Source organism: Humulus lupulus, chromosome 7 (genome assembly GCF_963169125.1).
Source record: "Humulus lupulus chromosome 7, drHumLupu1.1, whole genome shotgun sequence".
NCBI lineage: Eukaryota > Viridiplantae > Streptophyta > Magnoliopsida > Rosales > Cannabaceae > Humulus > Humulus lupulus.
The window spans coordinates 122,596,770-122,610,482 of NC_084799.1; the positions used below are offsets into that span (position 1 = coordinate 122,596,770).

General features: G+C 44.3%; 1 protein-coding gene across 1 annotated transcript; it reads right to left on the reverse strand.

Moving 5' to 3' along the window:
• Positions 1-11,377: 11,377 nt before the first annotated feature.
• Positions 11,378-12,331, reverse strand: LOC133792138 (uncharacterized). Its single transcript, XM_062230056.1, has one exon. The coding sequence runs from the start codon at positions 12,329-12,331 to the stop codon at positions 11,378-11,380; it is 954 nt and encodes a 317-aa protein (XP_062086040.1).
• Positions 12,332-13,713: the final 1,382 nt, after the last annotated feature.

The window sequence follows — 13,713 nt, forward strand, 5'->3', positions numbered from 1 at the left end:
GCTGGACGGACATGTACACACCGCCTTACGCCAGCTGTGCTCATGGTTGGTTGATCTTTTCCTTACCCTTACCTGCACCACAGAGCATCTGTGAGCCGAGGCCCAGCAAGAAAACCCATAACAGATAACATATGCAATACACAAATCACACATACAAGCAGGCCACCAAAGGCTAAGCATATACGGCCTAGCCGTCCCAGGCATTTACTAAGCCCTGGGTTCACGGACCACGCCGTAAGGATATCCCAGGTATCCTATCAGGGACTCGCCCTGGCAACTCGCACCCCTCGTGCTCAATGTTGCTCCCGGCCCTTTGCCGTTCTCGGCCATGCACTCAATGTGCCCGATGCCGTTCCCGGCCTCACGCCGTTCTCGGTCTACACCGTTCTCGGCCCTTGCCGTTCACCCATATACTAGCAAACATGATATATCAACAAGTAAAGTACTCAAGCATAAACAGACAAAGAGCTACACTCTACAATTCCAGCATATAGGACTCGACCCTGCATATCATTCCAATTCAACACATTGGGCTCAGCCCTGCACACAAGCTCCATGGAAACAGGGGTTTTCTTACCTGAGTTCCGAGCTTCCTGAGCACCGATGCTCCGAGCACAGTCCACTATTGTGAGCCTCGCCGAAGACCTAGTCACAACACATAGCAATATTTGACCATCAAACTCCAACCTAACAAACAACCTCAAATCGTAACCCTAGCCTCCGAGATCTTGAGTTCTACCACTCCGGGTGATAAAATCCATCCCGAGCCTTCCCCTTTAAGTTCTTAGATAAAAAATATCATGAAAATCCCCACTGTCACTAAGGGCCGCAGTCCCACCCCCTAGAGCCGCGGCTAGCCTCAAAACAGAGGCTAGCTTCCCACTGACCAGCACGCGGGCCGCGGCGCGCCCTGCAAGCGCCGCGGCGCGCCTAAGTTCCTTCAGCTTCTCGAGGCTGTGCACGCATGCGGGCCGCGGCACACCCCTCCTAGGGCCGCGGCACTAACAGCAAACCCAGAATTTCCATAAACTTTTCATCCCTTCTTCAAGCCAATTACCACTAAAACCAACCCAAGACTCCTAGATACTCAACACAATTACTCCAGCACAGAAACAACATCAAACCTCATTAAAATATGCTCTTAAGAACTTGGCTAAAAACACCCAAGGACCAAGCTAGCTTAACTACATGCAAACCTCTAAACCAGCTGAAAAATGAAAGACTTAAAAGCTTACCTTGCTGAGTTTAATCTCAGAATTATGATCCTCAATCCCCAAAGCTTCAAGCCCCTAAAGTTTCCCAGCTGAACCTCTTCAATTCCTTGGTAATTCCTCTAGGTTTCCTCTTGAATTCCTCCCTTGAAAGTGAAAGAGAAAGGGAAGCAAACTAACTTCAGTTCTTAGGAGTGTGTGGGTCGGTTTCTCAAGGCTTCTAAACTATTCCTTTCTTTTATTTTGTTTTATATAACTTAAGTCTAAAGGTTACCTCAAAGCTCGGGGTACCAAAACGTCCCCGAGGGCAAAAATGGTAAATTCCCCAAATATTCCCACCTAGACATTCTATCCTCGAATATATCTCCAAATATTTATTTCTATATCCCGATAATCCCATAACTCAACTAATACCAGAATTACCCCTCGACTCGCCCCGAGTCCGAATCTCAACCCCGTTGTGACTCTCTGGCTAACCGCTCCCCAGGACTGTCTCGGGTCGTGCTGCACAGACATATCACACATATACCACATATATTCCATTTATCACATTTAACTCAATTAAACATGCACCATAATCATATAAACACATAGATTCACATATAAGCATATTTAAACCACTTATTGCCCTCCAGCCACACTAATCAAGGCCCTAAGCCTGATTAGCGAATTCGGGTCATTACACGTGCCGTCAAAATCAATCCCCAAAACACCTTTAGAATGCTGGAATGGTCGTGAACCTAGTTTACGCTGTTATAGAATCTGGGGGTGTCCCACTCACGTCCTGGGGAAAAAGGAGGGAAAGCTAGAACCGTGAACTGAAGTTTGCATGCTTGTTGGCTATCCTAAAGGAACTCGTGGTGGACTATTCTATAGTCATTCATAAAAGAAAGTGTTTACTTCTATAAATGCTACTTTTTCTGGAAAATGACCATGTCCAGAACTTTACACCTCCCAGCAAAGTAGTTTTAGAGGAGATGGTTAAAGAATTGACTCTAACCAATGTTCCATCGTCATCAACGTGAGTTGGTGATGAAATTCCCACTCTTCACGTCCAACCGACACAAGTTAGTTTAAATGAAGAAAGTACCACTGTTCCTGAGCAAACAGTCACGAAGCCTCGTCGTAGTGGGAGGGTTTCTAGGAACCCAGTTCGCTATGGTTTGGATGGTGAAACCAGTATGGTTGTTGGTGACACTAGTGATGATGATCCGTTGTCTTTCAAACAGCCAATGGCTAGCCCTAAAAAGGAACTATGGCTCGAAGCCATAAAACAGGAAATTGAGTCCATGTACTCAAATTCCGTCTGGGATCTTGTGGAAGCACCTAGTGACTTTAGGGCCATTGGGTGCAAGTGGATCTACAAGAAGAAATGAGGTGTTGATGGAGATATCGAGACTTATAAAGCTCGATTAATGGCAAAGGGTTATACCCAGAAAGAAGGCATTGACTATGAGGAAACTTTTAGTCCAGTAGCCATGCTCAAATCCATTTGCATCCTCCTATCCATAACAGCCGCTCTTGACTATGAGATCTGGAAAATGGACGTCAAGACAGCTTTTCTTAATGGAAAGCTTGACGAAGTCATTTATATGGATCATCCAGAATGATTTAAAGTATCTGGACAAGAAGAAAAAGTTTGCAAGTTGAATAGGTCCATCTATGGACTTAAGCAAGCTTCTCGTTCCTGGAATCCTGGAATCTTAGGTTTGATGAAATAATAAAAACCTATGGCTTTGAACAAAATATTGATGAGCCCTGTTGTGGATGCCAAAAATCCACCAAGAAAAAAATCCCCAGTACATGGTTAAAACACAAGGCCAAAGGACACTTAGTCACATTATCAGGCTCAGGCCTATAAGTCTTGTGAAACAGGGAGATTGTCCCAAGGGAAGCATCACCTTGTGAGCCATGAAGTATGGCATTTGTGGATGCTCAATATTCCATGCTTGTAAAAGATCCAAGGAACAAGCTAAGGTCCCATAAAGGCCTAAATACATGTCTGAGCCGCGGGACGCTCGGGTCATCGTCATCTTGCAACTACCTCGCACCACCTCTCGGCGCACCCAGCGAGGCGGCTCGCGCTACCTCTCGTGAGGCCCCTGCCTCGCACCTGCCTCACACCACCTCTTGGCGCATTTGTGTCTCGCCAGGCCCCAGCCTCGCACCACTTCCTGGCGCACCCAGCGAGGTGGCTCGCACGACATAGCCACATGCACCCTAGCGAGGCCCCGTCTTGCGCAGGAGGATCAGGTGCAGGAACGTCTCACGAGGCCGACACCACGCCCTCGCCTCGCCCATGCACCTGCCACGACAAGGGCTCGTGAGGCCAGCGTCTCGCCCACGCATCAGCCGCGCCAGGGGGTCGCGAGGCCGACACCACGCCAGCGCCTCGCCCACACACTAGCCGCGCCAGGGGTTCGTGAGGCCGACACCACGCCAGCGCCTCGCACACGCACCAGCCGCGCCAGGGGGTCGCAAGGTAGAAACCATGCCAGTGCCTCGCCCACGCAGCAGTCACGCCAGGGGGTCGCGAGGCCGACACCATGCCCTCGCCTCGGCCACGCACCTGCCGCACCAAGGGCTCGCGAGGCCAATGCCTCGCCCATGCATCAACCGCGCCAAGGGGTCACGAGGCCGACACCACGCCAGCGCCTCGCCCACGCACTAGCCGCGCCATGGGGTAGCGAGGCCGACACCATGCCTTCGCCTCGCCCATGCACCTGTCGCACCAAGGGCTCGCGAAGCCAACGCCTCGCCCTCGCATTAGTCGCGCCAGGGGCTCACAAGAGACACCCCCACCCCAGCATGTCATGTCCGTGCCTCTAAGAGTTGCCTACATAGTGGGCCTCATTGGAGGGGCTTAGTCGCTCCCCTTGATAGGAGCTGGTGACGGGACACCACTCTTGCTGTGGGTCTAACATGAGGTAAGGTCAAGAACCTATTCCACGCACCCTTAGGAATGAAGTGGGGAAGCCTCATAGCGATTCATGAAAAGTCGAAAGGAATCAGAGTACGAACATGGTATTCGTACCAGACAGGTAGTGGTCGTACAAATGAGGTACCTGTTGTGGCCCTCACCAGCCCACCTCTGACACCCGTACAAAGCAAGTAGTGGAGGCATAACTGAGTACAAAAGCTAAGGTGCTCCCACAAACTCTGACCATGTACCAGAGCCGACACCACTACATCTGATACCACTCTCCTGATAGCGAACTTGTGTACAAATTGGTCCCATGGACCACAATGTATCAGGGGCCATTAGAGCCCCCTATAAAAGGAACCCTTCTTCAACATTAAGGGGGGTTGGAAAATTCATTGTAGGCAAAGGCTATTGAGAAATATACAAAGGCTTGCTTCATTGTTGATCTGTGTTTACTTTGCCTTAAAGTTTATTCTAAGTTCTTATATAAACATCACCTGACTTACCCTTGAGTTTTCTGATCTAATTTCGTTGATGAGATTTCACCGTCAACAGTTTGGCGCCGTCTGTGGGAAGAACAAGCATCAAGCCAGTGTTCTTCCATCACTTCCAACAGAGAAAGATGCTAAGACGTTCAAAACGCCTACGGAAAATATAAGAGGATGAGGTTCGCCAAGACGAAGTAGAGTGAAGGGCTTCCAAGAAAGATCCCTCTCTGCCCAAGCATGGAGGTGGACTGGAAGAACCTTTTCCCCCAGGGGAGGAGAGGGAAGCATCGTCCCCAGCTAGCCAGCCCGACGGAAGTCATTCAGAGCCACTAGTGTATCCACTTGACCGGCCCCCGTTGACACCACACTCAGGCCACCAGGACCTCAGTCCCTCGATGCACTGGCCAGGCAAGGGTCCCGGGGTACGCTCGGTGAGTTCCAGCTCAAGGACTTGCTCCTACAAGGGTGAGATTCACGAGTTACATAAAAAGACTCGAAGGCTGGAAACCACGATAGAGAACATGCAGGAGGTTTTAAACGACCTACTACAAGGGAAGGAAAGCAGACCCCTCCCTAAGCATAAAGGGACGGAGCATGAAAAAGGGGAAAGCACTGTCCCCATAGACGATGGGGGAACCAAACTTTCCACCAGTAAAACCCCCCAGACAAGGTACCAGGGGGGACCTAGGCTGACGAAATGTCCCCAGGAGCAAAGGCAGAGGGAAGGTGATGGTCGTAAGAATGAGGTCGAAGTCCCCTCAAAAGAGGCACCCCCTGGCCTAAGAAAAGAGCTCCACGGGAAGAGGTCAGAAATAAGAAACACAGCCCCCGTGGTTCCCCCTAGGAACACAACCAAGGCTAGGGATCAGCCCGAGAACTCGCAAAACTCCTTATGCAAAAAGAGGAGGGGACTAGACACCGAAATGCGAAGCCCTCGAGGCAAGATCATCACTACACTTGGGGGGCACATGTATGACGAAGAATTCGACCGTGATTCACCCTTCACAAGGGAGATTCAGGCTGAGCAAATGCCCACTGGCTTCAGAGAGCCTCGCATGAATCCGTACGAGGGTACTGCAAACCCAAAATATCACTTGTACTCCTTCAATAACTTGATGAGGTTAAGAGGGGTCAACAACAGGGCAAAGTGTCATTGCTTTGTCGTTACGCTTAAAGTAGTGGCGTACAAGTGGTTCAAGAGGTTAAGGCCAGGAACAATCGAGTCATGGCAACAATTCTCTGAAGAATTTCTTCAGCAACACCATGCAGCCTGTGATTACGTCATGCCAAATACCAGCCTCGCTTACATAAAACAAGGCGAGAATGAAAGTCTGAAGGACTACATCCATAGGTTCAGCATAGAAGCAACAAAGGTGGGAGGTTTAAACAAAGCGGAGCACAAGATGGCTATAACAGCCAGAGTTCGTCCATGAAGCAATTTGTGGGATAACATGCTCAAAAGAGAAGTTTCGAATTTGGATGACTTCGAGAGAGAGCACAGAAGCACATACGTGTGGAAGAAGGCCATAAGAACTTCTATGTTGAAGAAAGCGAGCCTTCCTTCAGTTGCCCTACGACCAATACGTCTGAAGATTCCATATAGAAGGGGGGGGGGGTGTCATGCTAGAGGGGTCACTGACCAAGTTTAAGATTGAACGAAGACCATATAGCCATGAAAGTCCCTACCCGAGGGGAGATCACCCCAAAAATTGCAAAAAGGGTCTCAAAAGCAGACGCTTGCAAAAAAGGGTCTCAAAAGTAGACGCTTGCAAAAAGGGTCTCCAAAGTAGACGCTTGAGAAAAGGGTCTAAAATGTAGAGGCCACCAAAAAGGGTCTCCAAAGTAGACGCTTGCGAAAAGGGTCTCCAAAGTAGGCGCTTGAGAAAAGGGTCTCAAAAGTAAAGGCCACCAAAAAGGGTCTCCAAAGCAGACGCTTGCAAAAAGGGTCTCAAAGTAGACGCTTCCAAAAAGGGTCTCAAAGAAGACGCTTGCAAACAGGGTCTCAAAGAAGACGCTTGCAAACATAGTACTATGCCAAATGACGAGAAGGACGCTTATCGCAAGAAATAATAAATGCGCGGAAAAATAGATAAAAGGATAGCAAGAACCCAAAGGGTCAACATATCCTTATAGATACAAACAAGGTGCACCAAAGAGAGACCTATCGAACCCTCTTTCGCGTGGGCTCCAAAGGACCTCAAGCATGAAAAATACAAAAAAAAAATATATATAATAAAATAGAAAGTAAAAAGGAAGAGAAGAGTCTACAAGAATGCCTAAAGGCCTCCCTATAGACTGGGGCAAGTGTGGATGCCAAAAATCCTCCAAGAAAAAAATCCCCAGTACATGGTTAAAATACAAGGCCAAAGGACACTTAGTCACATTATCAGGCTCAGGCCTATAAGTCTTGTGAAACCGGGAGATTGTCCTAAGGGAAGCATCACCTTGTGCGCCATGAAGTATGGCATTTGTGGATGCTCAATATTCCATTCTTGTAAAAGATCCAAGGCACATGCTAAGGTCCCATAAAGGCCTAAATACATGTTTGAGCCGCGGGACGCTCGGGTCACCGTCATCTTGCAACTACCTCACACCACCTCTCGGCGCACCCAGCGAGGCGGCTCGTGCCACCTCTCGTGAGGCCCATGCCTCGCACCTGCCTCACACCACCTCTTGGCGCATGTGTGTCTCGCGAGGCCCCAACCTCGCACCATTTCTCGGCGCACCCAGCGAGGCGGATCGCACGATACAGCCACATGCACCCCATCGAGGCCCCGTCTTGCGCAGGAGGATCAGGCATAGGAATGTCTCACGAGGCTGACACCACGCCCACGTACCTTCCGCGCCAAGGGCTTGCGAGGCCAGTGCCTCGCCCACGCATCAGCCGCGCCAGGGGTCGCGAGGCCAACACCACGCCAGTGGCTCGCCCACGCACCAGATGCGCCAGGGGGTCGCGAGGCCGACACCACGCCATCGCCTGGCCCATGATCTAGCCGCGCCAGGGGGTCGCGAGGCCGACACCACGCCAGCGCCTCGCCCATGCACCAGCCTCGCCAGGGGGTCGCGAGGCCGACACCATGCCCTCGCCTCGCCCACGCACCTGCCGCACCAAGGGCTCGCGAGGCCAACACCTCACCCACGCACCAGCCGCGCTAGGGGGTAGCGAGGCCGACACCATGCCCTCGCCTCGCCCACGCATCAGCCGCGCTAGGGGCTCGCAAGAGACACCCCCACCTCAACACGTCATGTCCGTGCCTCTAAGAGTTGCCTACATAGTGGGCCTTGTTGGAGGGCTTAGTCGCTCCCCTTGATAGGAGCTGGTGATGGGACATCACTCTTGCTGTGGGTCTAACATGAGGTAAGGTCAAGAACCTATTCCACGCACCCTTAGGAATGAAGTGGGGAAGCCTCATAGAGATTCATGCAAAGTCGAAAGGAATCAGAGTACAGACATGGTATTCGTACCAGACATGTAGTGGTCATACAAATGAGGTACCTGTTGTGGTCCTCACCAGCCCACCTCTGATACTCGTACAACGCAAGTAGTGGAGGCATAACCGAGTACAAAAGCTGAGGTGCTCCCACAAACTCTAACCATGTACCAAAGCCGACACCACTACATCTGATACCACTCTCCTGATAGCGTACTTGTGTACAAATTGGTCCCATTCACCACAATGTATCAGGGGCCATTAGAGCCCCCTATAAAAGGGACCCCTCTTCAACATTGAGGGGGGTTGGAAAATTCATTGTAGGCAGAGGCTATTGAGAAACATACAAAGGCTTGCTTCATTGTTGATCTATGTTTAGTTTTCCTTAAAGTTTATTCTAAGTTCTTATATAAACATCACCTGACTTGCCCTTGAGTTTTCTGATCTAATTTCTTTGACGAGATTTCATCGTCAACACCTGTGTTTACCAACTGAATGCAAATAAAATAGTGTTATTCCTGGTTCTTTATGTAGATGATATCTTACTCATTGGAAACAATGCTAAGAAATTATCAGATGTGAAGAATTGGCTGAGCACTTAATTCCAGATGAAGGATTTGGGTGAAGCAAGTTATGTTCTAGGTATCCAGATCATCAGGGATAGAAAGAACAGACTCCTAGCTCTATCTCAAGCAGCTTACATAGATAAAGTGCTTGAACGTTTCTCAATGAAAAATTCCAAGAAACGGCGTCTACCGTCCTGCCATGGAATTCATCTTTCAAAGAAGTAGTCTCCCTAGACTCCTGAAGAGGAAGATGCCATGAGAAAAGTTCCTTACGCTTCTGCAGTTGGAAGTCTGATGTATGCCATGTTGTGTACTAGACCAGATATCTGCTATGCAGTGGGAGTAGTGAGCAGGTATCAGTCAAACCCAGGACCAGAACATTAGATAGCAGTTAAGCATATCCTGAAGTATTTAAGATGGACTAGGGATTATATGTTAGTCTACAAGGGTGGTATTTTGAACCCTGTAGGCTACACCGATTCAGATTTTCAGACTAATGTTGATGACAAGAAGTCTACTTCTGGAATGGTGTTTACTCTTGGGGGTGGAGCTATGATTTGGAGAAGCGTAAAGCAGTCTGCAATCTCAGATTCCACCATGGAGGCTGAGTACATAGTCGCGTCAGAAGCAGCTAAGGAAATGGTCTGGCTAAAGAAGTTCTATTTAGATCTTGGTGATATTCCAGAAATGGATAAACCGCTTGTGTTGTTTTGTGACAATACAGGAGCGATAGCCAACTCGAAAGAACCTCGAAGTCACAAGAGGAGTAAGCATATAGAAAGGAAGTATCACATTATTCGAGAATATGTGGCCAGGGGAGATGTGAAGGTTATGAATATTGCAACTGAAAACAATCTCGCGGATTCGTTTACAAAGACATCCAAATGCTACATTTGATAAGCATATCAAGAAAATGCGATTAATAGAATTAAGGCATTAGTTTCAATTAGTGCAAGTGGGAGTTTGTTGGGGTTTTATGCCCTAATTAAAACCCAAATTCTTTATAATCTCATTTTATTATCAATAAAAGAATAGAAATCATTTTTTGCCTTGGTTAATAACTTTGCTCACATATTTTATTTTCATGACTATTTGTTTAATATAAACTTCTATTGAATCCTGAGAATATAGCTAATCTTATTTATAGTGACGTACTCACAGTGGAATATAAATATGATTATATGTTCAAAATAAGTTAGTCCTAAGATTAGTTAGTGCACCGAATTTACACTGACTTGCCATCTACGATATGATCTACTTACACATTACAGTGTTATGTTATTTCCAGAACATTAGCAAAGTAGATAAGATCAGATTTATTTGTTACATCGGACTAGACCGATATTGACAATTGATAAGATAAGTAAACATACCGTTATTATCTATTATACTCATATCATATAGTTAACCATAGGTCAATTCAATCTCAATTCTGAGTGGTTAGTATTCTAACTGATTGTATCATTTGAGTTCTTTGACTTGTTCGTTACCAGCTTACCCTACAGACTAGCCCATACTTACATCTTGGGCACTCGGTAGTATAATTGAGTGGGAGTGTTAATCATAGATATGAACATCTATAGCTTTGGATGAAGAAGTGAAACGATGGTTTCCTTTTAGTTTGTTTCAAGGTGTTAAATGATAGAGATCTCATTTCAGTAATTAAATTAGTTTACTAAAATATCATTTACAAGGAACTAAGTGTTTTAAGGATAAATTACAATGAGGGGTAAAACGGTATTTTAGTCCTATCTCATTGTAGGCTGTCTATAGAGGATTGAGTGAAAATTATGGTTGTAACAATGGATAATTAATAATGTATCTATATTTGTTATAGAGCGTTCTATGAATTCAAGAGTGCAATTCCGAGTCTATAGTGGAGTCACGAGGAATTAATAAGTTAGTAAATTTATTTGTTAGATTTATGATAACTTATTGGAGCTTGATTGCATAGGCCCATGGTCCCCATTGTACCTTGGATAAAATCATCTAGGTAGTCTCAATTAATTGATTTAATTATCAATTAGAATTATCAAAGTTGACTAGGTCAATTTTGGATAATTTCACTGTGTTGTGTAATTTTGAGAAGAAAAGATAAATTATGGCAGATTTATTAATTAAGATAAATTGGTATCTAAATTAATAAAAAAATTTAAATCAAGGTTCAAATTATAAATAATTAAATAATACAGGCATTGATTTTAAGTCCAATGGGCTTATAATCAAATGGGAAATTTCACGGGCCTAAAGCCCATGATAATTTCGACCTAGGGCTTCAAAATGGCTATTATTTTATTGATTTTTTAATTAAATTAAATGGCCTAATTGAGTCTATAAAAGAAGTGCTTAGAGAGAAGTCAAAACATAAGTTTAATCATTGGTTTTCTGATAGTTTTAGATTCTCTCTAAACACAAGTCTTTTTCTAAGCCTCTTTGTTATTTTCTCTTATTCTCTCTATATCTATCTCATGTGTTCAGAATGACCACACTAGTCTAGGTGGTTCTAAGGATACATTGGATGATTGTGAAGAAAATAGAAGATCGGTTCAGTTTCTTGATAATACTCTGCGACAGAGAGGATTAAAGAGAAAGAGAAACTGAAGGAATGACTCTTTAATTCTGCTGCGTATAATGTAAGTATTATATTCATTGTTTCTCTTTGAATTCAATTTTATAAACATGTTTTAGGCTAGCTCGTATTAATTTGTTTAATATTAGATATACATGAAAATAAATAAAGATCCTGTATAAGCTTAATCTAACAATTAGGAACTTTGTCAGCAGCAGATCCATTAAAATGATTGACAACGACTTTCCCTGAATGAGAAGTGGAACCACATCCTTTCCCATGAAGTTTGTGACTAAGCGGATAACCATGCTGCTTGTAGCATTTGTTAATGGCATGGCCTGTGATCCCACAATGACTGCAAACAACTTTGGGTCGAGCAGATTGTACACTTCTAATAAATTGCGTAGAAGAGGAGCTGGAATCCATAGAGTCAGTAGAGACAAAATTGAGACCTCTTTGGCGCTCTTCTTGAATAATGGTGGCATAGAATTTGTTGATGGGGGGAAGAGGATCTTGCATCAATAATTGAGAATGTACAGTGGAATAAGAGTCATTGAGACCCACCAAGAATTCAAGAACCTGATCTTGCTCTTGATAATCAACAATAGTCTTCATTGCGCCACAAGTACAAATAGGTTGTGGGCGGAACTGCTGAACCAAATCCAAAAGAGCTTTAAGACGAGTAAAATATTCTTGGACAATATTGCTGCCTTGGGTTAGAACCTGCATAGAGCGCTTGACCCCGAACACACAGGGACCATTATATTGGTGGAACCGATCATGAAGTTCAGACCAAATGGCAGAGGCATCATCAAGGTACATGATGCTATCACCAATTTCACTGGAAACAACACGAAGAATCCAAGAAATGACCATCCAATTACACCTACTCCAGGCATCGTAGTCATCATCTTCGGGATCAGGTTGAGTGATCTTGCCATTGACAAACTTCAGTTTATTCCGAGCAAGAAGAGCAACAGTCATGGAGCGTTTCCATGAGTTGTAATTCTCACCTTTAGTGAGGATGATCACTCTAAGCCAGAAAATATGGATTCCGAGCATCGTCATGAGAAGAATGACTGGTTTGATCAAGAGTGGAAAAACGATTCGTATCAATCGACGTTGTGGCATCATTGGAGACATTCTGAGAGCCACTACCAGTGCGAGGAGCACCCCGAGTACGGTACGAGCCATGAATATCGAGAGAAATCCAAGAATAGAGTTAGAGAAGAAGAAAAAAAATGAACCAAGAATTCCCTAATCTGATACCATTTTAGTAAAAGCAGAGAAAAGAAATGAAAGAATTTTGTATATTTTCAAATCTTGTAAAATGAGTAGAGTATGTCTTATATACACTTTAGCAATGAACTAACTAACTAATTACAACTCAGTAAGTTATACTAACTGATTAACAACTTAATAACAACTAGTCAACTACTTAACTAACTTGTCTTAAGTCTAAAAGTTTGTGCCCATATTAATTTATAACACTCAGGTAAAACCAACGTCATAGAAAACCCTTTAAGCATGTGAATTCATGTAAGTCTATCGACACACTACGACAAAAAGTGTCTTTAGGGGCGACGGATGTCGCCCTTAATAATACCCAAAGTCTCCCCTAATAGTCATTAGCGGCGAGATGCCACCGCTGACTTGTCGCCACTAATATTTCAACGCTAACGTCGATTATTAGCGGCGACAAAATTGTTGCCCCTTGTAAATAGTATTAGCGACGATATTTCCGTGCCTAATAAATTTAATGTCGCCTTTAATAATAATGATTCCGAGATCATATTTCACCCCTAATAACAAAAGGTCGCCCCTTATAATATGATATTAACAGCGACTTTGATATTATTAAGGGCTCGCCCCCTAATACTTTTATATTTTTAATATATAATAAAAAAATATTAAAATAATATATTTTAATTTATAATATCAATATTGAATATGCATAAAAATAATAATAAAATTAAATAGGCATAAAATTAATAATTTATTAAAAAAATAATCCAATAATACAATATTATCCAAATTAAATATCCATACAATAATTTATTAATTAAAAGTTATTGTTTAATACAATAATATATAAAATATCTCAATCCTCGGCGTCCTCCATATTGCCTCCTTCTTCTGGTGCCTGTGGTGGCTGCGGTGCCTGTGGTGTGTGCGAAGGCATGTAGTGTCTCAGAATTTTACTTAGCTAGATAGTAGTAGTAGTAGCTAGTAGTAGCTTGTAGTATGCTAGTTTCCGTGGATTTTGGTTTAGGGCAGGACTTAGTTGGAAACTCATAGCAACAGTTATAGATTTTATAAGTTTAACCTATAGTTTAGAAATATTAATTATAACATAAGGTTTGATTAATATTGCTGGTCCTAGAAATATTGTTTATTATAACCTAAGGTTTAGATAGAATTAATAAGAACGTGACACTTGTCACAAGCATGTTTATTAAGGATTTAAGTATTTTTTGATGAATAATTTAATTAAAAGAATGTTTTAGAAGCTCTTGAACCTTCCA